At 41.4% G+C, this 25,448-nt stretch overlaps 1 protein-coding gene across 4 annotated transcripts in view; it reads right to left on the reverse strand.

Moving 5' to 3' along the window:
• LOC132402897 (girdin-like) overlaps positions 1 to 25,448 on the reverse strand; it is a 284,694-nt gene that overhangs the window by 107,767 nt on the left and 151,479 nt on the right. For all 4 annotated transcript variants that reach the window (XM_059985972.1, XM_059985971.1, XM_059985970.1 and 1 more), the window contains exons 12-14: positions 22,565 to 22,709; positions 21,977 to 22,161; positions 16,527 to 16,664 (exon numbers count right to left, since the gene is read on the reverse strand). In XM_059985972.1, coding sequence (XP_059841955.1) covers positions 16,527 to 16,664; positions 21,977 to 22,161; positions 22,565 to 22,709 — 468 coding nt within the window. The remainder of the gene's footprint in view (positions 1 to 16,526; positions 16,665 to 21,976; positions 22,162 to 22,564; positions 22,710 to 25,448) is intronic.

Consider the following 25,448-nt stretch of genomic DNA (forward strand, 5'->3'; position numbering starts at 1 on the left):
TCCTCCCACTGTATTTAATTGGTTCTCTCAAACTATGTTATGTTTAAATTTAGAAAAAATTAGAAGTGGTGTTTTTGAGACTTCTATTAAATTTGAAAAGTTATGGAGACCATTTATTCAACATTTTCATATGATGTAATATGACCCTGTTCCAAGTTCATTTGATTTCCCAGCTTTTAGCTTATGTATGTTGAGAGGACCGGAAGTGACGGCATTGATGAATATTTATTCTTGTGAGATATTATAAACAGCCCCTTTTTTTCTCTCTCTCTTTTTTTTGCTTCTTTTTTCTTCTATATTAGTTATTAGATTAGTAGATTAGTTAGTTTTGCATTATATATATATATTTTTTCTTTCTTTTTTCTGTTTTTTTATATCATATATTTTGAAATATTTAGACTTACCATGTTCATACATATATTGTATGGCTTATGTCTTGGTAAACTCATTTATATTGTAACTATTGTTTATGTTTTTTTTCATCTGTAATGGAATTTGTATGTTTGCAATTTCTTTAATATATCATTTGTATTCTGTCCATATTACTAATAATAATAAAAAGATTTAGAACGAAAAAAGGAAGAATGCTCATGGGAAAATGTAAGATCTGAAGATAGATAAGACTAGATGGATTACACCCCAGGGTTTTGAAAGAGGTGACTGAAGAGATTGTGAAGCCATTAGTAATGATCTTTCAAGAATCAATTGATACTGGCATGGTTCCAGAGGACTGGAAAATTATAAATGTCGTTCCACTCTTGAAGACAGAAGAGAGGCAAAAGAAAGGAAATTATAGGCAGTTAGCCTGATCTTAGTGGTTGGGAAGGTGGAGGCACATGATAGTGAGCATGGTTTCCTTAAGGGAAAATCTTGCCTAACAAATCTGTTGGAATTCTTTGAAGAAATAACAAGGAGGATAGACAAAGGAGAGTCAGTGGATATTGTCTACTTGGATTTTCAGAAGGCCTTTGACAAGGTTCCACACAAGTATTGCAGGAAAGATACTAACATGGATACAACATTGGCCATTGGCAGGAGGCAAATAGTGCGAATGAAGTGAGCCATTTCTGGCCAGCTGCCAGTGATTAGTAATGTTCCACAAGGGTCTGTGCTGGGACCGATTCTTTTTATGTCACATGTTAATGATTTGGATGACGGAATTGATGGCTTTGTGGCCAGGTTGTGGATGACATGAAAATAGGTGGAGGTGCAGGTAGTTTTGAGGAAGCAGAAAGGCTACAGAGGGACTTAAGACAGATTAGGAGAATGGGCTAAGTAATGGCAGTTGGAATACAGTGTTGGGAAGCATATAGTCAAATACATTGTTAGAAGAAATAAAAGTGTATGCTAGTTTTTAAGTGTAGAGAGAATTCAAAAATCTGAGGTGCAAAGGGGCTTGGGAGTCCTCGGGCAGGATTCCCTAAAGGTTAATTTGCACATTGAGCAAGGCAAGGCATTGGTGAGGAAGGCAAATGTGATGTTAGCATTCATTTTGATCAGCCATGATGAAATGGTGGAGCAGATTTGATGGACCAAATGGCCTAATTCTGCTTCTATATAAGACCATAAGATATAGCACCAGAATTAGGCCATTTAGCCTATTGCAGCTGATCCACCATTTCATCATGGCTGATCCAATTTTTCTCTCAGCCTCAATCTCCTGCCTTCTCCCTATAACGCTTCATGCCCTGACCAATCAAGAATTTATCAACCTCTGCCTTAAATATACATAAGGACTTGGCCTCCACAGCTGACTGTGGCAAAGAATTCCACAGATTCACCACTCTCCTCATCTCTTCTAAATGGATGTTTCTCTATTCTGAGGCTGTGTCCTCTGCTCTAAGACTCTCCCATCATAGGAAACATCCTCACCACATTCACTCTATCAAGGCCTTTCACCGTTTGATAGGTTTCAATGAGATCACCCTTCATTCTTCTGAATTCTAGTGAATGCAGGCCCAGAGCCATTAAATACTCTTCATGTGTCAAGCCATTCAATCCCTGAATCATTTTCGTGAACCTCCTTTGAACCCTCTCCAGTTTCAGCATATCCTCTCTAAAATAAGGAGCCCAAACCTGCTCACAATACTCCACGTGAGAACTCACCAGTGCTTTATAAAATTTCAACATTACATCCTTGCTTTTATTTTCTAATCCTCTAGAAATGAATGCTAAAATTGCATTTGTCTTTCTCATAATAGACTCAACCTTCAAATTAACCTTCAGGGAATCCTACACAAGGCCTCCCAAGTCCCTTTGCACCTCTGTTTTATGTATTTTCTCTCCATTTAGAAAATAATCAACCCTTTCATTTCCTCTACCAAAGTGCATGACCACACACTTCCCAACACTTATGGTCTTATAAAAACGGCAGCAGAAACCTGAATGAAAAAAAAAATCTGGCAGAAAAAAGTGGACGGTAAACTTGTGCCTATATATTACAGTCTTGTAAATTAGCTCAGAAATTAAAGGATGGATTGTATGTGATATAGAAACGGGAAGATGTACATTAATATTGACAGAGCTATCCTTGTGATGTTTGGACTTACACGTGGCAAAGATAATTCTGTCACTTAAGAATGAGAAATTAAGAATTTCTTCATCATGTGAAGGAAAGAACCTCAAATCGGGCTTGGGCTCAAGGTGTATAAAAACACTGGTAAATACCACTGCTCTGTATGTATCAGTGTAATGACCAATGTACAAGTAAATAACACAATAGTTTGAAGAAATACTACTTATACTATCTACTAACTGATTGGTGGAATAGGCCATTCTCGGTATCCCCTTTGAGGCAAATGTTATGAAGACTAGGCCCTGGGCATTGTCAAACAGCTCCAGTATACAGACAATATTGTCCACATGCTTGACAACAAACTCTTGAAATAAATACACAATCAACAAGTGCAGATCTTTGAGCTCAGCAATGGAAAGAGATTTCTGGGAAGGCGGAAAACTTATCTAGAATATACTTCCCTTGATAAAAATATAACATCTTTATCAACTTGTGTGACCAGTCAAAATGGGGAAGGAAGTTACTGGTCACCTAAAGAGAATATGATAAGAAGCTATTGAAAAAAATCACAAAATACTGTACTCAACATCCCAAAATGACAACACATCCCATAAAGGACCACCTCACCCTTGCTGGATCCTGCACAAAACACTTCAGCCACATCAGAACTCACAAAATTTAGGGATTATCCAAGAGGTAGACAATTTATATAGGGTCTGTTTAGGCATTTGAGACTAGAGAATGGTGGTTGGAGGCTGGGGCCCAAAATAGTAGTGCTGGTATCAAATCAGCATTGTATACTCATATCAAGTTGTGATGCCAGAATAAGGTGTGGGGAGGGGAAGGAGCACAAGCTAGGAAGTGATAGGTGAAGCCAGTTGGTTGGGTGGGAGGGTGATGAGGTAAGAAGCTGGGAGATGATAGCTGGAAAAGGTAAAGGGCTGGAGAATAAGGAATCTGTTAGGAGAGGACAGTGGACCATGGGAAAAAGGTAAGGAGGAGGGGCACCAAGGGGCAGTGATAGGCAGGTGAAGAGAAGAGGCAAGAGGCCAGAGTAGGGAGTTGAAGAAGAGAGAGAAACTGATGTTCATGTCATCAAATTGGAGGTTAACCAGACCAAATATGACTCCTCCAACCTGAGAGTGGCCTCATTGTGGCAGAAGTGGAGGCCATGGGTCAACATGGCAGAATTGAAATGTGGACAGGAATTAACAGAGCGCCATAGTAGTGGGAGACAGAGTAGGAAGGCTTTGGCTTGAGAGGCTTCGGCGAGCAGAGGCTTCGGATGAGCTTCACTTCAAGTGAGGTGAGGCCGGGTAAGTTCCTTTAATTAATCTAATTACCTTAGAGTAGTTAACGGAGGCAGCAGTTAGGGAAGTCGACTGCTCCGTTTGCAGTATGTGGGAAGTCAGGGCGAGCACAATTGTCCCTGATGACTACACCTGCAAAAGGTGCATCCAGCCCTGAAGCTGGAGCTGGATGAATTTTGGTTTATTTGTGAGGCAGAGGCAGAAATCGACAGGAGTTACAGGTAGATAGTAACCCCCAAGAGTCAGGAGACAGGTAGCTGGGTGACTGTCAGGAGAGGGAAGGGGATTAAATAGAATGAGCAGAGCACCCGTGGTCATTCCCATCAATAATAAACATATCGTTTTGGATACTGTTGGTGGGGACGACCTACCAGGGACAAGTTGCAGTGGTTGCATCTCTGGCACCGAGACTGGACCCTCAGCTCAGAAGGGAAGGAGGGAAAAGAGGGAAAAGCAGTAGTGATAGGGGATTCGATAGTTAAGGGGACAGATAAGAGGTTCAGTGGAAGTAATCGAGAATCCTGGATGGTCTGTTGCCTCCCTAGTACCAGGCTCCACGATATCTGGGATTGAGTTCTCAGTATTCTCAAGAGGGAGGGTGAGCAGCCGGATGTCGTGGTCCATGTAGGGACCAATGACATGGGTAGGAAGAGTGAGGAGGTCCTGAAAGGTGAGTTTAGGGAGTTAGGCACCAAGTTGAAGGACAGGACCTCCAGGATAGCAATCTCAGGATTGCTACCAGTGCCACGTGCAGGTGGGTTTAGAAATAGTAAGACAGCACAGATCAACATGTGGCTGAAGACATGGTGCAGGAGGGAAGGCTTCAGATTTATAGATAATTGGGCAGTTTTCCAGGGAGGGTGGGACCTGTTCCAGCAGGATGGTTCACATCTGAACTGGAGGGGGACAAATATTTTTGCAGGTAGGTTTTCTAGAGAGGCTCCAGTGGATATAAACTAGATACTAGGGGGGTGGGGACCAGAGTGCAGGAACAGATGTATGGGAGAAGGAAGAAAAAGAAGATAGTAAAGTTGTTTGCACTGTTAGTGATAAACAAAGAGTAAGAGGTGGAGAATTTCTTAAATGCATTTATTTTAACGCCAGGAGCATTGTAAGAAAGGTGGATGAGCTTAGAGCATGGATTGATACCTGGAAATATGATGCTGTAGCTATTAGTGAAACATGGTTGCAGGAGGGGTGTGATTGGCAACTAAATATTCCTGGATTTTGTTGCTTCAGGTGTGATAGAATTGAAGGGACAAGAAGGGGAGGTGTTGCATTGCTTGTCAGAAAAAATATTACAGCGGTGCTCTGGCAGGTTAGATTAGAGGGCTCATCTAGGGAGACTATTTGGATGGAATTGAGGAATGGGAAAGGTGTAGTAACACTTAAAGGGGTGTATTATAGACCACCTAATGGGGAGCGAGAATTGGAGGAGCAAATTTGTAAGGAGATAGCAGATATTTGTAATAAGCACAGGGTTGTGATTGTGGGAGATTTTAATTTTTCACACACAGACTGGGAAGCCCATACTGTAAAAGGACTGGATGGTTTGGAGTTTGTAAAATATGTACAGGATAGTTTTTTGCAGCAATACATAGAGGTACCAACTAGAGAAGGGGCAGTGTTGGATCTCCTGTTAGGGAATGAGATAGGTTAGGTGATGGAGGTATGTGTTGGGGAGCACTCAGGTCCAGTGATCACAAAGCCATTAGTTTCAATATAATTATGGAGAAGGATAGGACTGGACCCAGGGTTGAGATTTTTGATTGGAGAAAGGCTAACTTTGAGGAGATGTGAAGGGATTTAGAAGGAGTGGATTGGGACAATTTGTTTTATGGGAACGATGTAATAGAGAAATGGAGGTCATTTAAAGGTGAAAGATTTGAGAGAGCCATGGTTTTCAATGGATATTGGAAACTTGGTTCGGAAAAAGAGAGATATCTACAATAAATATAGGCAACATGGAGTAAATGAGGTGCTTGAGGAATATAAAGAATGTAAAAAGAATCTTAAGAAAGAAATTAGAAAAGTTAAAAGAAGATACCAGGTTGCTTTGGCAAGTAAGGTGAAAATAAATCCAAAGGGTTTCTACAGTCATATTAATAGCAAAAGGATAGTGAGGGATAAAATTGGTCCCTTAAGAGAATCAGAGTGGACAGCTATGTGTGAAGCCAAAAGAGATGGGTTAGATTTTGAACAATTTATTTTCTTCGGTATTCACTAAGTGGAAGGATATTGAATTGTGTAAGGCGAGGGAAACAAGTAGGAAAGTTATGGAAACTATGGTGATTAAAGAAGAGGAAGTACTGGCGCTTTTCAGGAATATAAAAGTGGATAAGTCTCTGGGACCTGACAGGATATTCCCCAGGACCTTGAGGGAAGTTAGTGTAGAAATAACAGGGACTCTGACAGAAATATTTCAAATGTCATTAGAAACGGGGATGGTACCGGAGGATTGGCATAATGCTCATGTTGTTCCATTGTTTAAAAGGGGTTCTAAGAGTAAACCTAGCAATTATAGGTCTAACACGAGGAAATCTGCAGATGCTGGAAATTCAAACAACAAGACACACAAAATGCTGGTAGAACACAGCAGGCGAGGCAGCATCTATAGGGAGAAGCGCTGTCGACGTTTCGGGCCGAGACCCTTCGTCAGGACTATTATAGGCCTGTAAGTTTGACGTCAGTGGTGGGTAAATTAATTCTTAGAGATGGTATATATAATTATCTGGATAGACAAGGTCTGATTAGGAACAGTCAACATGGATTTGTGCATGGAAGGTCATGTTTGACAAATCTTATTGAATTTTTTGAAGCGGTGACTAGGAAAGCTGACCAGGGTAAAGCAGTGGATGTTGTCTATATGAATTTCAGTAAGGCCTTTGACAAGGTTCCACACGGAAGGTTAGTTAGGAAGGTTCAATCGTTAGGTATTAATATTGAAGTAGTAAAATGGATTCAACAGTGGCTGAATGGGAGATGCCAGAGAGTAGTGGTGGATAACTGTTTTTCAGGTTGGAGGCCGGTGACTAGTGGTGTGCCTCAGGGATCTGTACTGGTCCAATGTTGTCTGTCATATACATTAGTGATCTGGATGATGGGGTGGTAAACTGGATTAGTAAGTACGCAGATGATACTAAGATAGGGGGCACTGTGGATAATGAAGTAGGTTTTCAAAGCTTGCAGAGAGAATTAGGCCAGTTAGAAGAGTGGGCTGAAAGATGGCAGATGAAGTTTAATGCTGATAAGTGTAAGGTGCTACATTTTGGTAGGAATAATCCAAATAGGACATAAATTAAATGGTAGGGCTTTGAAAAATGCAATTGAACAGGGTGATCTAGGAATAATGGTGCATAGTTCCCTGAAAGTGGAATCTCATGTGGATAGGGTGGTGAAAAAAGCTTGCGGTATGCTGGCCTTTATAAATCAGTGCACTGAGTATAGGAGTTGGGATGTAATGTTAAAATTGTACAAGGCATTGTTAAGGCCAAATTTGGAGTATTGTGTACAGTTCGGGTCAGCGAATTATAAGAAAGATGTCAACAAACTAGAGAAAGTACAGAGAAGATTTACTAGAATGTTACCTGGGTTTCAGCACCTAAGTTACTCCCAATTTATGGAAATTTACCTTTTAAATTAGTTAATGATTCTTTTACTTATTTAGGGATCAAAATCACAAAAAACCATAAAGATTTATTTAGATTTAATTTTTTACCCTTAATTGATCAGATTAAAGGTTTGTTTACTAAGTGGTCACCATTATCTTTATCCCTATAGGTAGGATTAATGCTATTAAGATGGTTATTTTACCTAAGTTTTTATATATTTTTCAAGTGATACCAATTTTTATTCCGAAATCTTTTTTTACTAATGTTGACTCAAAAATTTCTTCATATATATGGCAGAATAAAAATCCCAGGTTAGGTAAAATATATTTACAGAAGATAAAAAAGGAAGGCGGGTTAGCATTACCTAATTTCAGATTTGATTATTGGGCAGTTAATATTAGATACTTGTTATGCTGGTTGAAAGATGGGGGTGGATCTTCCGGCCCTTGTTGGGTGAGTTTAGAAATTAAATCTATATCAGCTTATGCTCTGGGTTCTATTTTAGGGACTGCTCTCCCTTTTGCTCTTCCTAAATTGCCGAAACGAATTGACAAACCGATAGTTAAACATACTTTGCATATATGGTTTCAATTTCGGAGATTTTTTGGGTTGACTCAATTCGTTTTAAATTGTCCTATTGTATCTAATTGTTTTTTCCACCCTTCCATTATAGATCAAGCTTATTCGGCTTGGAAAACTAAGGGATTACTAAGATTTTCTGATTTATTTTTGGACAATTGTTTCATGTCTTTTGAGCAATTATCCAACAAATATAACTTGCCTAGATTTCATTTTTTTAGATATTTACAGATTAGACATTTTTTAAGTTCTGCATTCCCTACGTTTCCAAATTTTGTGCCTTCAGATATTTTGGAGAGTTTATTTGAATTAGACCCTTTTCAAAAAGGGCTTATTTCAAGACTTTATAATATAATTATGAAGATACGTTCAGAGCTCCTTTATAAGACCAAAAAGGATTGGGAAAGAGAGCTTAACCTTATTAGTTCTAGTGAGAATTGGGATAGAATTCTTCAATTAGTTAATACATCATCGATATGTGCCAAACATTCATTAATACAATTTAAGGTCGTACATAGGGCCCATATGTCCAAGGATAAATTAGCTCATTTTTACTCTTATATTAGTCCTATCTGTGATAGATGTCAATCTGAAATTGCGTCTTTAACTCATATGTTTTGGTCTTGTTCATTTTTGGAGAAATATTGGAAAGATATTTTTGATATTATTTCTGTGGTTTTGAATATTGATTTACAACCTCATCCTATTACCGCAATTTTTGGTTTACCAGTGTTAGACTCACTGCATTTATCTTCTTCTGCCCGTCGAATGATTGCATTTCTAACTCTGATGGCTAGAAGATCTATATTGTTGAATTGGAAGGAAATTAATCCTCCCACTGTATTTAATTGGTTCTCTCAAACTATGTTATGTTTAAATTTAGAAAAAATTAGAAGTGGTGTTTTTGAGACTTCTATTAAATTTGAAAAGTTATGGAGACCATTTATTCAACATTTTCATATGATGTAATATGACCCTGTTCCAAGTTCATTTGATTTCCCAGCTTTTAGCTTATGTATGTTGAGAGGACCGGAAGCGACGGCATTGATGAATATTTATTCTTGTGAGATATTATAAACAGCCCCTTTTATTTCTCTCTCTCTCTTTTTTTTGCTTCTTTTTTCTTCTATATTAGTTATTAGATTAGTAGATTAGCTAGTTTTGCATTTTATATATATATATTTTTTATTTTTTTTTATTTTTTCTGTTTTTTAAAATCATATATTATGAAATATTTAGACTTACCATGTTCATACATATATTGTATGGCTTATGTCTTGGTAAACTCATTTATATTGTAACTATTGTGTATGTTTTTTTCATGTGTAATGGAATTTGTATGTTTGTAATTTCTTTATCAATATATCATTTGTATTCTGTCCATATTACTAATAATAATAATAAAAAGATTTAGAAAGAAAAGTAAGTTACAGGGTAAGGTTGAACAAGTTGGGTCTTTATTCTTTGGCGCGTAGAAGGTTGAGGGGGGACTTGATAGAGGTATTTAAAATTATGAGGGGGATAGATAGAGTTGATGCGGATGGGCTTTTCTATTGAGAGTAGGGAAGATTCAAGCAAAAGGACATGAGTTGAGAGTTAGAGGGCAAAAGTTTAGAGGTAACATGAGGGGGAACTTCTTTACTCAGAGAGTGGTAGCTGTGTGGAACGAGCTTCCAGTAGAAATGGTAGAGGCAGGTTCGATATTGTCATTTAAAGTAAAATTGGATAGGTATATGGACAGGAAAGGAATGGAGGGTTATGGGCTGAGTGCAGGTTGGTGGGACTAGGTAATCGTTCCCCCCACGACTACCTGGTCCACACGTCCCTCCCCACAGAACTCCCACACGGCACTTATCCCTGTAAGCACAAGTGCTACACCTGTCCCCACATCTCCCCCCTTACCACCATTCCGGGCCCCAGATAGTCCTTCCAAGTGAGGCAACACTTCACCTGCGAGTCTGCTGGAGTTGTCTATTGCATCTGGTGCTCTCGGTGCAGTCTCCTCTACATCGGCGAGACCCGACGCAGATTGGGGGACCGCTTCGTCGAGCACCTCCACTCTGTCCCTCACAATAGACAGGACCTCCCAGTTGCCACCCACTTCAACTCTGCCTCTCATTCCCATCTAGATATGTCCATACATGGCCTCCTCTACTGCCATAATGAGGCCAAACTCAGGCTGGAGGAGCAACACCTCATCTACTGTCTGGGTAGCCTCCAGTCTGGTGGTATGAACATTGAATTCTCCAATTTCTGTTAATTCCCTCCCCCTCTCCTAGGTCCCTCTCTGCCTCTCTCCCCTTTCAACTTTCTACTCCATTGCAGTTCTTTCATGCTTATCCCCTCCCCCCTTTATCCTTCCTCTGATTGGTTCTCCACTTGACACCTCTAGCCCTTTCCCCTCCCCTATCTCTATTACTGAGCTTTGGGCCTCTCTTCCCCCCCCCATTCCTGATGAAGGGTCTTGGCCCGAAACGTTGGCTATTCTTTTCTCACGGATGCTGCCTGGCCTGCTGAGTTCTTCCAGCGTCGTGTACATATTCGTTGATCCACAGCATCTGCAGTTGTATTTTTGTGTAGGTGAGAGTAAGTGTTTGGCACTGACTGGAAGGGCCGAGATGGCCTGTTTCTGCGCTGTTGTTGTTATATGGTTAAAACGGTTGATCATTAGGAAATCCTGCAAATTTGCAGGTGAAGTGTTACTTCACCTGGAAGGATTGCCTGGGGCCTGGAACTCGGGTGAGGGAGGAGATAAATGAGCACGCATAGCACTTCTGGTGCTTGCAGTGGTAAATGCCAGGAGGGAGATTAGTGGGGAGGGACGAATGGAAAAAGAGATCACAGATGGATCGATCCCCGTGGAAAGCAGTGAGTAGAGGGGTGTAGGTAAACATGTATTTGCTGGTAGGGTCCAGTTGAAGATGGCAGAAGTTGCAGAGATTGATGTGCTGGAAGTGGAGGCTCATGGGGCGGTAGGGGAAGACAAGAGGAACTCTATCACTGCTAAGGCAGTGGCAAGATGGGGTGCCCAAGAAATAGAGGAGATGTGGGTGAGGGCAGCATCAGTGGTGGAGGAAAGAAACCCCATTCTCTGATATCCTGGAATAGTAAGCCTCATCCTGGGAACAGATGTGGCAGAGACGAAGAAACTGAGAAAAGTAATTTTTATAGAAGACAGTGTGGGAAGGGGTCTTATCAAGAAAGCCTTAGAAACCAGTAGGTTTATAAAAGATATTAGTAGACAGATTATCTCCAGAGTTTGAGACAGAGAGATCAAGAAAGGGGAGAGGGCTGTCAAAAATGGACCAAGTAAATTTAAGGGCAGGGTGAAAGTTAGAGGCAAAGTGGATGAAATTGATGAGTTCAGCATGGGTGCATGAAACGGAAGCAATGCAGAAAGAGCTGGGGAGTATTACCAGGGAAGGCTTGGAACATAGGCTGTTCCAGTCAGCCAATGAAAAGAACAGCATAGCTGAAGCCCATATGGATGCCCATACCAACACTTGAGTGTGGAGAAAGTGGGAGAAGCCAAAAAAAGTCATTTAAGGTGAGGACCAGTTCCGTCATACAGAGCAGGGCGGTGGTGGAGGAGAAATTGGTCAGGACTGTTGCTGAGAAAGAAGTGAAGAGTTTTAAGGTCTTCATCATGGGGGATAGAAGTGTATTGGGACTGGTGAAAATAAGGCAAACAGGGCAAGGGAACTGAAAGCTGTTGGGGAGATTGAGAGCATATGAAGAGTCATGGATGCAGGTGGGAAGCAACTGAACCAGTGGGTATAAGATGGAGTTGTGGTATGCAGATATGAGTTCAGTAGGACAGGAGCACCTACCCAGACAATCAGGTTTGTGGATCTTATGTAGGAGGTAGAAAGGAGCAGTGCAGAGCAAGGGAATCATGAGGATGGTGGCAGTGGATTGGAGATCCCCAGAATTGGTGATGGCCTGATGGTCTTGAGTGGGATCCTTTACAAGGGGTAAATATAGGGAGGTGTCTGAAAGTTGCCACTTGGCCTCAGCAAGGTAGTGGCCACACTATAACAGCACACTCTTTGTCTATGGGTTTGGTGCAGAGAAACTGGAAGGCAGTTCATTCAGAGGAGGTAAGTGTTAAAGGGGAGAGAGCAATGCAGAAGTTAACTGGTTGATGTCTTGTCAGCAATTAGTGATGAAAAGACCCAGAGCAGAACAGGCCAGGATGGGGGGGAGGGGGGGTTGGAAATGGAAGAAAGGGTCATTGGTACGGGGTGAGGAATCCTTGCCAAAGAAGTGGGCTCTGAGACGGAGGTGATGGAAGAAGAGCTCAGCATTGTAGTGGGTATAAAACTCACTGAAGTAATCTGGGTGAAGGAGAACAAAGGTAAGGTACTTTTTGAGGACAGAATGATCTGCCTCAGAGAGGGGAAGGTCAGAGGGAAATGTGCAGACATTGTGGGGGGGGGGCAGAGTTGGTGGCGACAGAAAAGAGGGAAGGGTTGGGATGTTCAGGGAAGGTAGAGTGCAAAGAAGATGAAGGCTCCAAGGATCTGTGAAGTGACAGGTCCTAAGGCACCCAGAGTTGGAGAGTAATGATGGACAAAGAATCCAGTGGCAGCAAGAAAGGTCTTGGCCTGGAGGTGGATGCAGCCAAGGTCAGAGCTAGAACGAGAACTGCTGACCACTTAATTTGCAGTCTAAAGATGTCTGGGGTCGCTGGGACCAGAGTTCGTGATGGTGGTATCAGCAGTCTGGAGCCGCCTGGAGTTGCTGGAGCTGGAGTTGGCAATGGCAGTATCTGCGGTTCACAGGCATCCAGAACCATTTGAATCAGAGATAGAGACAGCTGGATCTGCAGTCTGGAGGCTTCCAATCAAATTGAGGTCCAAGCAGCAGGTGGCAGGGGCCATGGTCTGGAGGCATACAGGGTCATTGGAACCGGAGTTGGAGACAGTGGGATCCACAGTCTGGAGTTGGCTGATCAAGATGATGTTCATGCAGGAAGGACCTAGGATCACAGACTGGAGACAGGTGATCTTCTGATCCTTCCAGGAGATTAGGAAGGAGAAGAACAGGTGGAGGATGAACTGTCGGAGATGTCCATGACAGGCAGTGGATAGTGAGGCCTGAGTTGTGGCAGAGACTGAGACAGGGCCTGTAGATACCTCCACATGGTGGAGAGGGTAGCATGAAGAACACAGAGGGCGAAGCAGCAGGAGAAACAATCGATTAGAGGGTCCAAACAGTGAAGCCTGAAAATGGAGTTGGAAGCTATGTGGAACAAGATGGCGGCAAAGACAAGTTCCTAGGAAGGATATGTGGCTGTGGTAATGAGTCTGGGTGAGCACATGGTTGAAGAGTCAGAGGGAGAGCAGTGAGAGAGGGTCTTACTGAACTCTCAGAGAGATGAGTTAAACTTCTTCAGGGAAGACATACCTCAAAGAGACTTTGCAGTAGAGCATCAAGCCATAAACAGAAGAGATTCTGCAAACGTGGAAATCCGGAGTAACACACAAAATGCTGCAGAAACTCAGCAGGTCAGTCAGCATCCATGAAAAGGAATGAACAGTCAACATTTTGGGCCAAGACCCTTCATCAGGACAGGAAAGAAGATCTGCCTGTTGTGTACACTGTTGACAGACATTTACTCTGTGCCCTCATCGATACTGCATTCTCATAAGCAGGTTGATCAATAAAATTTTCACAAACACCATATTAAGAAACAAAAGCCATACTCTTAAAAGTGTTTTAAGAATACCACACAGTGTACTACCATACAGCTCAGTGCTGAGGCCAAGAAGTTCCACTTTAGGCTCATCTGACCACAAGACCTTCTAGATCTTTACAGTATCTTATAACCGATGCTTTGCAAAGCCTTTACGAACAAGAATATACTTTTTTTGAGTGGTACGTGTGGCGTAAATCTAATATTGTACATCAGCCAGCTAACGTAATCACTACTGTATAGTGGAGGTAGCATCATGCTATGAGAATGCTTTTCAGCAGCAGGGACTGGAAATCTGGTCAGGACTGATGGGAAAATGAACACTACTAAGTAGAGAGATATTCTGGATTATAACCTGCTAGCTTCTGCCAGAAAGCTTTAACTGGGGAGGAAGTTCATCTTTCAGCAGGACAATGACCCAAAACACACTACCAAGACAACCCATGGAATGGCTTCAAATTAAGTAAAGATGTCCTGACCTTAATCTGATAAAACATCTCTGACGAGACTGCAAGATCGCTGTCTACCGCTGCCCCCAACTAACCTGGTACAACTTGAGCAATTCTGCAAGGAGGAATGGGCAAATGTTGCTTCATCACAATGTTCAAAGCTAATAGAGACTTATCCAAAGAGTCTACTGGCTGAAATAGCTGTGAGAGGTAGTTCAATTAAGTGTTGTGCATTGAGGAAATGAATACTTTTGAACTGCTGACATTTCAGTTTTTGAATTTTTAGTTTTTCATGCTTTACAATTTTTCTTGCTTTTGGGCTTGACTGTGAAAAAGGAACAGATGATACACAAATAAAAACTGTCAGTTAAATTGATCAAAATTCATGGTTATAATACTCATTTATGTGAATAAAGGGTTGAGAGATGAATACTTTTATAAGGCACTGCACGTACAGATTGGAACATCTGCCCATGATTAAATTTGAAACTAGAATATCATAAACCTGGAATATAGTGTAGGAAAGTGTATGATCATGCATTTTGCGAGAAGGAATAAAGGTGTGGACTATATTTGTAAAGGGAAGAAAACTGAAGAAAAATCAGAGGTGCAAGGGGATTTGGGAGTCCTTGTGCAGAACTCTCTAAAGGTTAACTTCAAGTTGAGTTGATGGTAAAGAAGGCAAATGCAACATGAGCATTCATTTCGAGAGAATTAGAATACAAGAGCAAGGATGGAATGCTGAGGCTTTATAAGGCATTGGTCAGACTGCACGGAACATTGTGAGTAGTTTTGGACACCTTATTGAAGAAAGATATGCTGACATTGGATAGGATCTAGAGACCATTCACAGTAATTCTGGGAATTAAAGGGTTAACGTACAAGGAGTGTTGATAGCTCGGAGTCTGTACTCGCCGGAGTTCAGAAGAATGAGGGGGAGATCTCATTAAAACCTATCAACTTATTGTAAGGCCTATACAGAGTAGATATGAAAAGGATGTTTTCTATAGTGGTTAAGTCTAGGATTAGAAGAGCATACCCTCAGAATAGAGAGACAACCATTTAAAACAGAGATGAGGTGGAATTTCTTTAGCCAGAGGGTAGAGAAACTGTGGAATTTGTTCCCACGGATAGCTGCGAAAGCCAAATCATTGAGTATATTTAAAGCGGAGGATAATAGGTTCTTGATTAGTCAGGCTGTCAAAGGTTACGGGGTGCATTCTCATTAACAGTGAGTGCCCATTTGTCTTGGCCACCAGTCAATTTGTCCTCATGACATCTTTATTTTTCAGTGCTAGGCTCAAAGCATTCTGTAACACCAGAAAGTCTGCAGATGTTGGAAATGCAAGACACACACAATGCTGGAGAAACTCAACAGGTCAGGCAGCATCTATGGAAATGAATATACAGTCAATGTTTCAGGCCGAGACCCTTCTTTAGGAATAGAAAGGAAGGTGGAAGATACCAGAATAAAAAGGTGGGGGGAGGGAAGGGAGAAACGCAAGAAGGTGAGAGGTGAAGCCATTTGGGTAGGAAAGATAAAGGGCTGGAGAGGAAGGAATCTGATAAGAGGAGAGTGGACCATAGGAGAAAGGGAAGGAGGAGGGGATCCAGGGGGAGGTGATAGGCAGATGAGAAGAGGTAATAGGCTAAAGTAGGGAACATAAAAAGAGGGGAGGGAGAGGGATTTTTTTTTACCAGGAGAAAATGGTATTCATGCCATCAGGTTGGAGGATACCCAGGTGGAAAATAACATGTTACTCCTCCACCTTGCGGGTGCCCTCATCTTGACACAAGAGGATGCCATGAACGAACATACTGGAACTGAAGTGGTTGGAATTAAAATATTTGGCCACCAGGAAGTTCTACTTTTGGCAGATGGAGTGGAGGTACATGACGAAGAAGTCTCATCAATGTAGAGCAGGCCACGTTCTGCTTTGAGCCTACCACTGAAAAATAATCAGGATATAAAGATACAGGTTTGATGTAATGAAGACTAAAACTTGGAAATAACTTCTGTAGCACTGTAATTAATTGTCCAGTCAGTAATCCAATTTACAGAAATTAGCTGTGATACAGTCATGAAATATGAAATTGTGCAAATTAAATGTTCTAATTCATTGCTGTTGTTACCTTTCATCAGTTATTGATTTCATGTTGATAAAAGTATATAATCATTCTTGTTATATTTTTTATGTCCCTACAGGGTCCCTATTGTTATCTGCAACTGTAAAGCCAAGCTAAAAGACCAATTAATTAATATTCTAATAGATAGTTCTACAAATTCATTATTTCAAAATGTGGTTACAGTAATAAGAGTATGATTCAGATGTGTAAAATATGTACTAAGATATGTCCTCTTACCTGTCGTTCAGCATTTTGTTGGATGCTTTCAATAGATTTTTCAAGCTGGGACTTCTCTTTTATGAGGTCATCAGTAAGAGTCTCAACATTTTGCATACTTTCTTTTTCATTGCTGATTTCACCCTGGAGCCTCTCCACCTAAAATAGAAGAAAATAATTTTACAGAAAAAAATCACCAACTGAAACTCCACAGCACACCAACCTACAATAAGAAAAAGAACAATGCTGCAATAAATTTTCATATTACATGAATCAAACAGTAAATTGATTTATTGTGGTCAAATATACTGAGGCACAGTGAAAATCTTGTCTTACATACCATCCATAAAGATCAATTTATTACAATGGTGTACTGAGGTGGTGCAAGGTAAAATAACAGAGTGAAGAATAAAGTGTTACAGTGCAATGAAAGTGCAATGCAGGTAGACAGTAAGGTGCAAGGTTATAGTGATATAAACTGTGAGGTCAAGAGTCCTCAACAAGGGAAATCAATAAGAGAACCTGAGAAATGCCTCAGCTAACACAAACAAATTGCTGGTGGAACGCAGCAGGCCAGGCAGCATCTATAGGGAGAAGCACTGTCGACGTGTCAGGACAAAGGGTCTTGGCCCGAAACATCGACAGTGCTTCCCCTTATAGATGCAGCCTGGCCTGCTGCGTTCCACCAGCATTTTGTGTGTGTTCCTAGAATTTCCTGCATCTGCAGATTTCCTCGTGTTTGCTTTTCAAGTGCCTCAGCTGTTATGCCATGAAAAACTCGAAAGTTGACTGGAACAGAGACACAAAGATACTGAAAATACAGATACCAGGAGTCTGGATGAAGGACTTTGACCCAAAACATCAACTGTCCTTTTCAAGTCAAGTCAAGTCACTTTTTATTGTCATTTCGACCATAACTGCTGGTACAGTACACAGTAAAAACAAGACAACGTTCTTCAGGACCATGGAGCTACATGAAACAGTACAAACACTATAATGAACTACGTAAAAACAACACAGAAAAAAACACTAGACTACAGACCTACCCAGGACTGCATAAAGTGCACAAAACAGTGCAGGCATTACAATAAGTAATAAACAAGACAACAGGCACAGTAGAGGGCAGTAAGTTGGTGTCAGACCAGGCTCTAGGTATTGAGAAGTCTGATAGCTTGGAGGAAGAAACTGTTACATAGTCTGGTTGTGAGAGCCCGAATGCTTTGGTGCCTTTTCCCCGATGGCAGGAGGGAGAAGAGTTTGTATGAGGGGTGCATGGGGTCCTTCATAATGCTGTTTCCTTTGCAGATGCAGCGTGTAGTGTAAATGTCCATGATGGCAGGAAGACAGACCCCGATGATCTTCTCAGCTGACCTCACTATCCGCTGCAGGGTTGTGCAATCCGAGATGGTGCAATTTCCGAACAAGGCAGTGATGCAGCTGCTCAGGATGCTCTCAATACAACCCCTGTAGAATGTGATGAGGATGGGGGGGGTGGGAGATGGACTTTCCTCAGCCTTCGCAGAAAGTAGAGATGCTGCTGGGCTTTCTTTACTATGGAGCTGGTGTTGAGGGACCAGGTGAGGTTCTCTGCCAGGTGAACACAAAGAAATTTGGTGCTCTTAACAATCTCTATTGAGGAGCCGTTAATGTTCAGCAGGGAGTGGTCACTCTGTGCCCTCCTGAAGTCAACAACTATCTTTTTTGTTTTGTTCACATTCAGAGACAGGTTGTTGGCTCTGCACCAGTCCATTAGCTGCTGCACCTCCTCTCTGTAAGCTGACTCGTTATTCTTGCTGATGAGACCCACCACAGTCATGTCATCAGCGAACTTGATGATGTGGTTCAAGCTGTGTGTGGCAGCACAGTCATGGGTCAGCAGAGTGAACGGCAGTGGAATGAGCGCACAGCCCTGGGGGGGGGGGGGCCCGTGCTCAGTGTGATGGTGTTGGAGATGCTGCCTCCAATCCATACTGACTGAGGTCTCCAGTCAGGAAGTCTAGTATCCAGTTGCAGAAGGAGGTGTTCAGGCCCAGTAGGCTCAACTTTCCAATCGGTTTCTGAGGGATGACTGTGTTGAATGCTGAACTGAAGTCTATGAACAACATCCCAATGTACATATCTTTTTTGTCCAGGTGGAGGGTGCTGGCAAAGTCATCATCTGTTGAATGGTTGGGACGGTACGCAAACTGCAGGGGGTCCAGTGAGGGGGGCAGCAGGGTCTTGATGAGCCATATGACGAGCCTCTCGAAACACTTCATGACAATGGATGTGAGTGTCCCTCCATAGATGCTGAGTTCCTCCATCTGTTTATGTGTTGCTCTAGATCACACTGAGGTCAAGAGTGCCACATAAATTTATTTAATAATGTCAATCTTAATCTTAGTTTATCTACTAAGTGTTACAACCTATCTTATGTTCATCCTGGCAGTTAGTTTGCTGGAAAAAGTGATGAAACTGAACATATGGTTTACATTAATACACTATTGTATTGGTTTGACTTTTTAATATGCAAAGTGATATTTTTCTCCAATTATTCATGCACACTAAGTGGATGCTAAATTCAAGGCCAACATTTGCCATTCATCCTAATTGCAGGTAGAATAGTTGGAATACTGAAATAAATGCTTTGTTTCAATCTTTACCAAGAAGGAGGATGCTGCCACATTCGCAGAACTGGAGACAGTGGAAGAAGTAAAAGTTGATCGCAAGTAATGGAAAAGGCACTTAACAAGAACTGGCCTCTTGCTCTGTTGTAGTACATTCATGGTTTTCAAAGGAGGTGTGAATGGAAGTTCCAATATGTTTTGTCATTACCTTTCAGCACCTCCTAAGTAGATGAGAGGTAGCAGAGCAATTGTAACATCTCAAAAATCAGTACAAGTATATACTATGAAAATTGACTATGGACCAGATGGAGCAGGCAGGTTTCTAGAATGGACAGATAAATTGCAGGTAAAATTTAACAGAGAAGTGTAGCAGAAGGAAGACATAAATGTAGACCAAATGGAGAAATGAGAAATGTCTAGCCTGATAGAATTTCAACCTAGCAAATGACTTTCTGATTTCCCCATCTGTCTGCAGGTTAGGTCCATCTGGCCAGTGAGCTCTCGCCTCTTTTTGCACTCTTCTGGGTTTTGTTTTACCTCAAGAAGACACTTGCTAGCTGTCCCGGCTGTTTTTCAAAAGTTCAAAGTTCAAAGTAAATTATCATAGTACATGTACGTCACCATATACAGCTCTGAGATTCATTTTCTTGCATGCATTCACAGTAAATACAAGAAACACAATAGAATAATTGAAAGACCACATTTAACAAGGTGGACAAACAACCAATGTGCAAGACAACAAACTGTGCAAAGAAAAAAGAAAACTAAACAAATAAGCAATATATTGAGAACATGGGATGAAGAGTCCTTGAGCCCATGGATTGTGGGAACAATTCAGTGATGGGGCAAGCAGAATTATCCCTTCTGGTTCAAGAGCCTGATGGTTGAGGGGTAATAACTGTTCCGGAACCTAGTGGTGTGGGTCCTAAGACTCCTGTACCTTCTTCCTAGTGGATGCAGGGAGAAAAGAACATGGCTTGGGTAGTGAGGGTCCTTGATGATGGATGCTGCTTTCCTGTGACAGCATTCCCTGTAGATGTGTTCAATGGTGGGGAGGGTTTTACATGTGATGGACTGGGCTATATCCACCATGTTTTGTAGCCTTTTCTGTTCAAGGATATTGGTGTTTTCACACCAGGCCTTGACGCAATCAGTCAATATACTCTCCACCATACATCTATAGAAGCTGCTCTATGTTTTTGATATCATGCCAAACCTTCACAAACTTCTAAGGAAGTAGGGCTGCTTTCTTCATCTGTCAGACCCAGGACAGATTCTCTGAAATGACAACACCATGGAACTTAAAGTTGCTGATTCCCCAATGAGGACAGGCTCATGGACTACCGATTTCCTCCTCCTGAAGTCATAAGTTAGCTCCTTGATCTTGCTGACATGGAGTGAGAGGAGAAGCTGCTATTGTGATACCACTCAGCCAGGATTTCAATCTCCCTCCTAAATTTTGATTCATCACCACCTTTGATTCAGCCAATGATAGTGGTGTCGTCAACAAACTTAAATATGACACTGGAGGTATGTTTAGCCTCACAATCATATATAAAGTGAGCAGACCAAGAGGCTAAACACATGGCCTTGTGGTGCACCTGTGCTGATAAGAGATTGTGGAGGAGATTTAGAAATTTCTCAACACAGCCTCAAATGCTTTGAAAAACTTGCTTATGACAATATCAGTTAGAAGCAACAAAGAAAATAGCTATTGCTGCAGAACAAGATAAAACTTGAATTGCTTGCTGATTGCTCACAACTCACCTGATGCTAGGCCACAGAAATGGGATTATCAGTCTGACCTCAGATTTATGATTGAGAAAGGAATCAGAATTAAAACCTTCGTTAGTCATGAATTTAAGTAAGTTTAAGGAGTTAAGTCTAGATCCAAAGCAATTAAAGGCAGAGCCTCCAATGGTAGTGAAAAGATGCACTGTAGAATGAGAAATGGATAGTTCAGGGTCCAAGGAAATTGAGGATGTAATCACAAGAGATTCTGTAGACGCTGGAAATCTTGAGCAATAAGCACAAAATGCTGCAGGAACTCTGCAGGTCAGGCAGCATCTATGAAGGGGATATTTCTGCCCGAGACCCTTCATTAGGAGATTATTGAATTCAGGAGAGGCCAAGTCATAAATTTAAGTAAGCACAAAGATGGAACTTCTACAAAGGTAGTGTCGGGGAACAGTAAGCTAGTACAGGTCAGTAAAGACGAGATCACATATAAGTAAGACGTAAATTAAGCTTATGACAAATTCAAATTGAGAGAGCACATGATTGACAATTGTCATAATTATAATAAATTAGTTTATTATTGTCACACGTACTGAGGAAAAATAAGCAGTCTTAGTGACAATAGTTTCAATACATGATCAGAAACTCTTCTCAGGGTCAAATACAACTCCAACTGGTAAACATAAAATTCAGTTTCAGGTCATAACTTGAACTAGTTAAGAGGCATGAAAATAATTCTTTAATAAAGTCTTCAATTTCTGAAACATAATATAAGTAACAATTGGTACATGTACAGTCACTCTAGTTTTGCAAATGACAAAAATCTTAACTTGTAAACGACAGATCAAGAGATACTAGTCTCACCAACCTTTAGAACCTCCTGTATTGCCTTATAAAGAAAGTAATGTTTAATTTTATCCTTCCAGCCAGCTACTGCTAGCTTTAAGATGTCCCTTTTTAACTCCTTCAAGAAGAATGACATCTAATAATTATGCTGTACAGATGGAAGTAACTGGATAGATTAGATTGAGTTAGAGGGACATGCTCAAAAAGCTAATGGAATCTTTAATTTTCATTTGTTCATTGTGTTCCTTAAACATTTTTAACACTTCTGACAATTACTGGCACCTTTTTCTTTAGTCTCTGGTTCTCCTTTTCAAGCTCCAGAAATTTAAGGTTACTGCTATCTGCAGAATTCACAGCAATGCGAAGTTCCTCCACAGTTTTCAGCAGAGCCTGGTTTTCTTTTTCCATCTTAAGTAAACGACTTGAGGTCAGTTCATTCACTTCTTGACCAAGAGACTTGAGTGGCACTGCAAGTATTTTAAGAAAAAGAAAAGAGTAAATGAATAACATATCAATGTATTTTTAATAAATTTCACAGTCATAGAACAGTATTTTCATGACTTAGCAGTTTAATCAAGTCAAATTCAGCATTGCAAAAATCTTTCAGTTAAATCAATTGGAAAATTCTCACCAGTAATTAAACATTAGAAAATAAATAGACAATATAGTAAAATTATCAGTTTGTTCTCTTTAATTAAATGTCTGCTTATTTTTTTGTAATTTAAATAAAACATTATAGTAGAGCAATTAAATTAAATAATTTTAGCAGAGGTATGAAAAATATCTTTATTAAAATGGCATGAGACAAATTGACAAAAAGTTATCTAAAACTATTAAATGACATAGTAAGTTCAAAATAACTTTAACTACCCTCAGAAAATTCAGTGGTTTTGGATAACTGTTCCAGCTCCCAGCCCAAGTGCAATGATTCATCCATGCTTTGCTTTTGAGCCATTTCAAGAGACAAATTTTCTTCCATTAATTCCTCAATACGTTTCCTGTCTGTGTCACGTTCCTTTAATGAAAAAAGTACAACTCAAATGAGCAGAACCATCACTAGAAATGATGGTGAAAAATTGTGTACTAAATTAGAACAAAAGAGATATTAAACCAAAAAGACATCTACAAATTTATGAAATATCAGGGAATGGCACAGAACAGGCCATTTCACAAAAATTCATGTGCATGATATTTGAATGTTAATTTTGTTAATATTGGGATATAATTTTACCATTTACTTTTACAGTTCTGTATGGAAGTTATGATCCATATTACATTTTTAAATGCTCATCAGTTTTATTACTTTTGTAGGAGTGTTGACAAAAATTGACACAAGTGTAATCACTGCTAATGTACACTTTATTGGAACCCAACTAATGGCAACGTTATATATATGTGTGTGTGTGTGTGTCTGTGTGTGTGTGTGTGTGTGTGTATAGCTATAAAAACCCTCCCCAAAACAATAACATACAAAGTAACACATAACATACATGTAACTTAACCCTTAACAGTCTGGATGAATTCTGCCTAATGAAACTAAGGAGTCCATACACATGCCACACCCCCACCCCCTAGAATTCACTCTAGTCAATAAAGTCTAATGAGCAGGGCCCTACAAAACTCGGCTAAACCTACTCCTGCCTTCATGGGCAGCTGCTGGGGAGGAAGAACAATTAATGTTAGAAAGTCTGGAATTGGGAGGCTGGCCCCTCCATGGGGGCTATGGCACTTCAACTGAGAGTCCAGGTCCAAATGGGTAGGTTTGAGACAATCCACAGAAACACTCCAGAGTCCAGTGTAAAAAAACATATTCCCTGCTTCCAACATCCTGAACAGGTTGTCATAAGGTGGCCGCAGGGGACCCTGATGTCCATCATGACACACAAACAGCTATCTTGCCTCCCACAGATCCAGCAACAGGTGTGGCTGCAACAGGCCATGCTGCATCATGGGCGTTGGAGCAAAAGTTTTGGTGCTGTCCATAAAAGGTGGCCACTGCTGTGAAGCGGACCATGGGACCTTGGACACTAGGAGAAACTCTCCTGGCACCAGCAAGGATTGCCTGAAAACAAGCTCTGCAGAAGAAGGCTGAAAGTCCACCTCAGGAGCTGTCCTCAAGCCTAACATGACCCACAGCATTCTGTCCATCCAAAAGATGTCACTGAGGCATGCATGGAGAGCAGCTTTCATTGAATGGTGGAACTGCTCACACAGACCGTTGGCCTGAAGGTGATAAGCTGTGGTCTGCTGTAGTTTGACTTCCAGATCATGGGCAACTGCACACCAAAGCTCAGACGTAAAGTGCATCCCTCGGTCTGAAGATATCCAATGGGACGCCAAACCAAATGATCCTCCAGTCAACAAACACTCTGCGGCTGAAATGGATGACAGCGGCACTGCCTCCAGCCAACATGTGGTTGTATCAACGATGCTGAGGAGGTGAGTAAACCCATGGGATGGGGGTAATGGACCAACCAAATCCACGTTCTCATGGTTGAAACACTGCTCAGGGACTGCAAAAGGAGCTTTCGCATGTTGATGCACCTTTGTGCACTGACACGCCAAACAAACACAAGCCCAGTCCCTGACTTCCTTCTTAAGCCTCTGCCATAAAAACTTTTCCATCACCAGTTCCTGCAATGCCCTTCGGCCTGGGTGAGAAAGTCCATGGACTGCACTGAAAACGTGTCATTGCCAGCTCTAAGGCACAACCAGCCTGGATTGCCCCATTGATACATCACACTGTAGTGAAATGCCGCTGTCACTGAAAACAATGTCCACCAATTTCAAACGTATGTTTGCCAAATGCAGTGCCTGCCGCTCAGGTCCTTAACCTGGCCTGCCACCATCTGAGCATAGTCCACACTCAAATGGGCAGCATCAGTGAAGGACCATGTAAAGTAGTCAACCATGAGGTTACGCTTCCCTGCGACATGCTGGGTGTCCGTGGTGAACTCTGAAATAAAAAAAAGATGGCACTGCTGTCGAGCAGACCAAGGTTCAGAGACCTTGGCCATGGAGAATGTTAGGGGCTTAGGATCCACAGAAACTGTAAATAGATGGCCTTCTAGGGTAAACCCAAAAAGTAGCATTGCCAAGTATAGTCTGAGAAGCTCACTGTTGAAAATGCTGTACTTGTGCTGAAGGCTAAAAAAGGCAAGAGGCTGCCAAACACCATTGACCAACTGCTCATGCACCCTGCCAACCATGCAACACAACGCATCTGTGGTGAGAGCCATTGGTGTGTCTGGGAGGGGGTGCACCAGCAGCATTAAATTAGACAATGCCTCCTTAGTGTCTGAGAATGCCTTAGACCTTTCCCTGTCTAGTTCATGACGTGCTTCCGCTTTGCCCTTATGGGCCTCATAGAGGGGGCATGAGCTGAGCTGCTTTGGGAAAAAAATGGTGATAAAATTCACCATGCCCAAAAACTCCTGCAGAGCCTTAATGGTGATTGACTGAGGGAAGTGCTTAACAGCCTCAACTTTAGCCAACGGGGAACTGCCCCCACTTCATTGATGTGGTATCCGAGGAAATCGACCACAGACAGTCCAAACTGGTACTTCGCTAGGTTGACAAGACTGTGCTGACTAAGGCATTCAAAAAGGATTCTCAAGTGAAAGAGATCTTTGTCCCTAAAAGAACTGGCTACCAAAATGTCATCTAAGTAAACAAACAGGAAAGGGAAATCCCTGAGAACACTGTCCATGAGGTGCTGAAAGGTCTGGGCCACATTCTTCAGCCCAAATGGCAT

Source organism: Hypanus sabinus, chromosome 12, assembly GCF_030144855.1.
Source record: "Hypanus sabinus isolate sHypSab1 chromosome 12, sHypSab1.hap1, whole genome shotgun sequence".
Classification (NCBI taxonomy): Eukaryota; Metazoa; Chordata; class Chondrichthyes; order Myliobatiformes; family Dasyatidae; genus Hypanus; species Hypanus sabinus.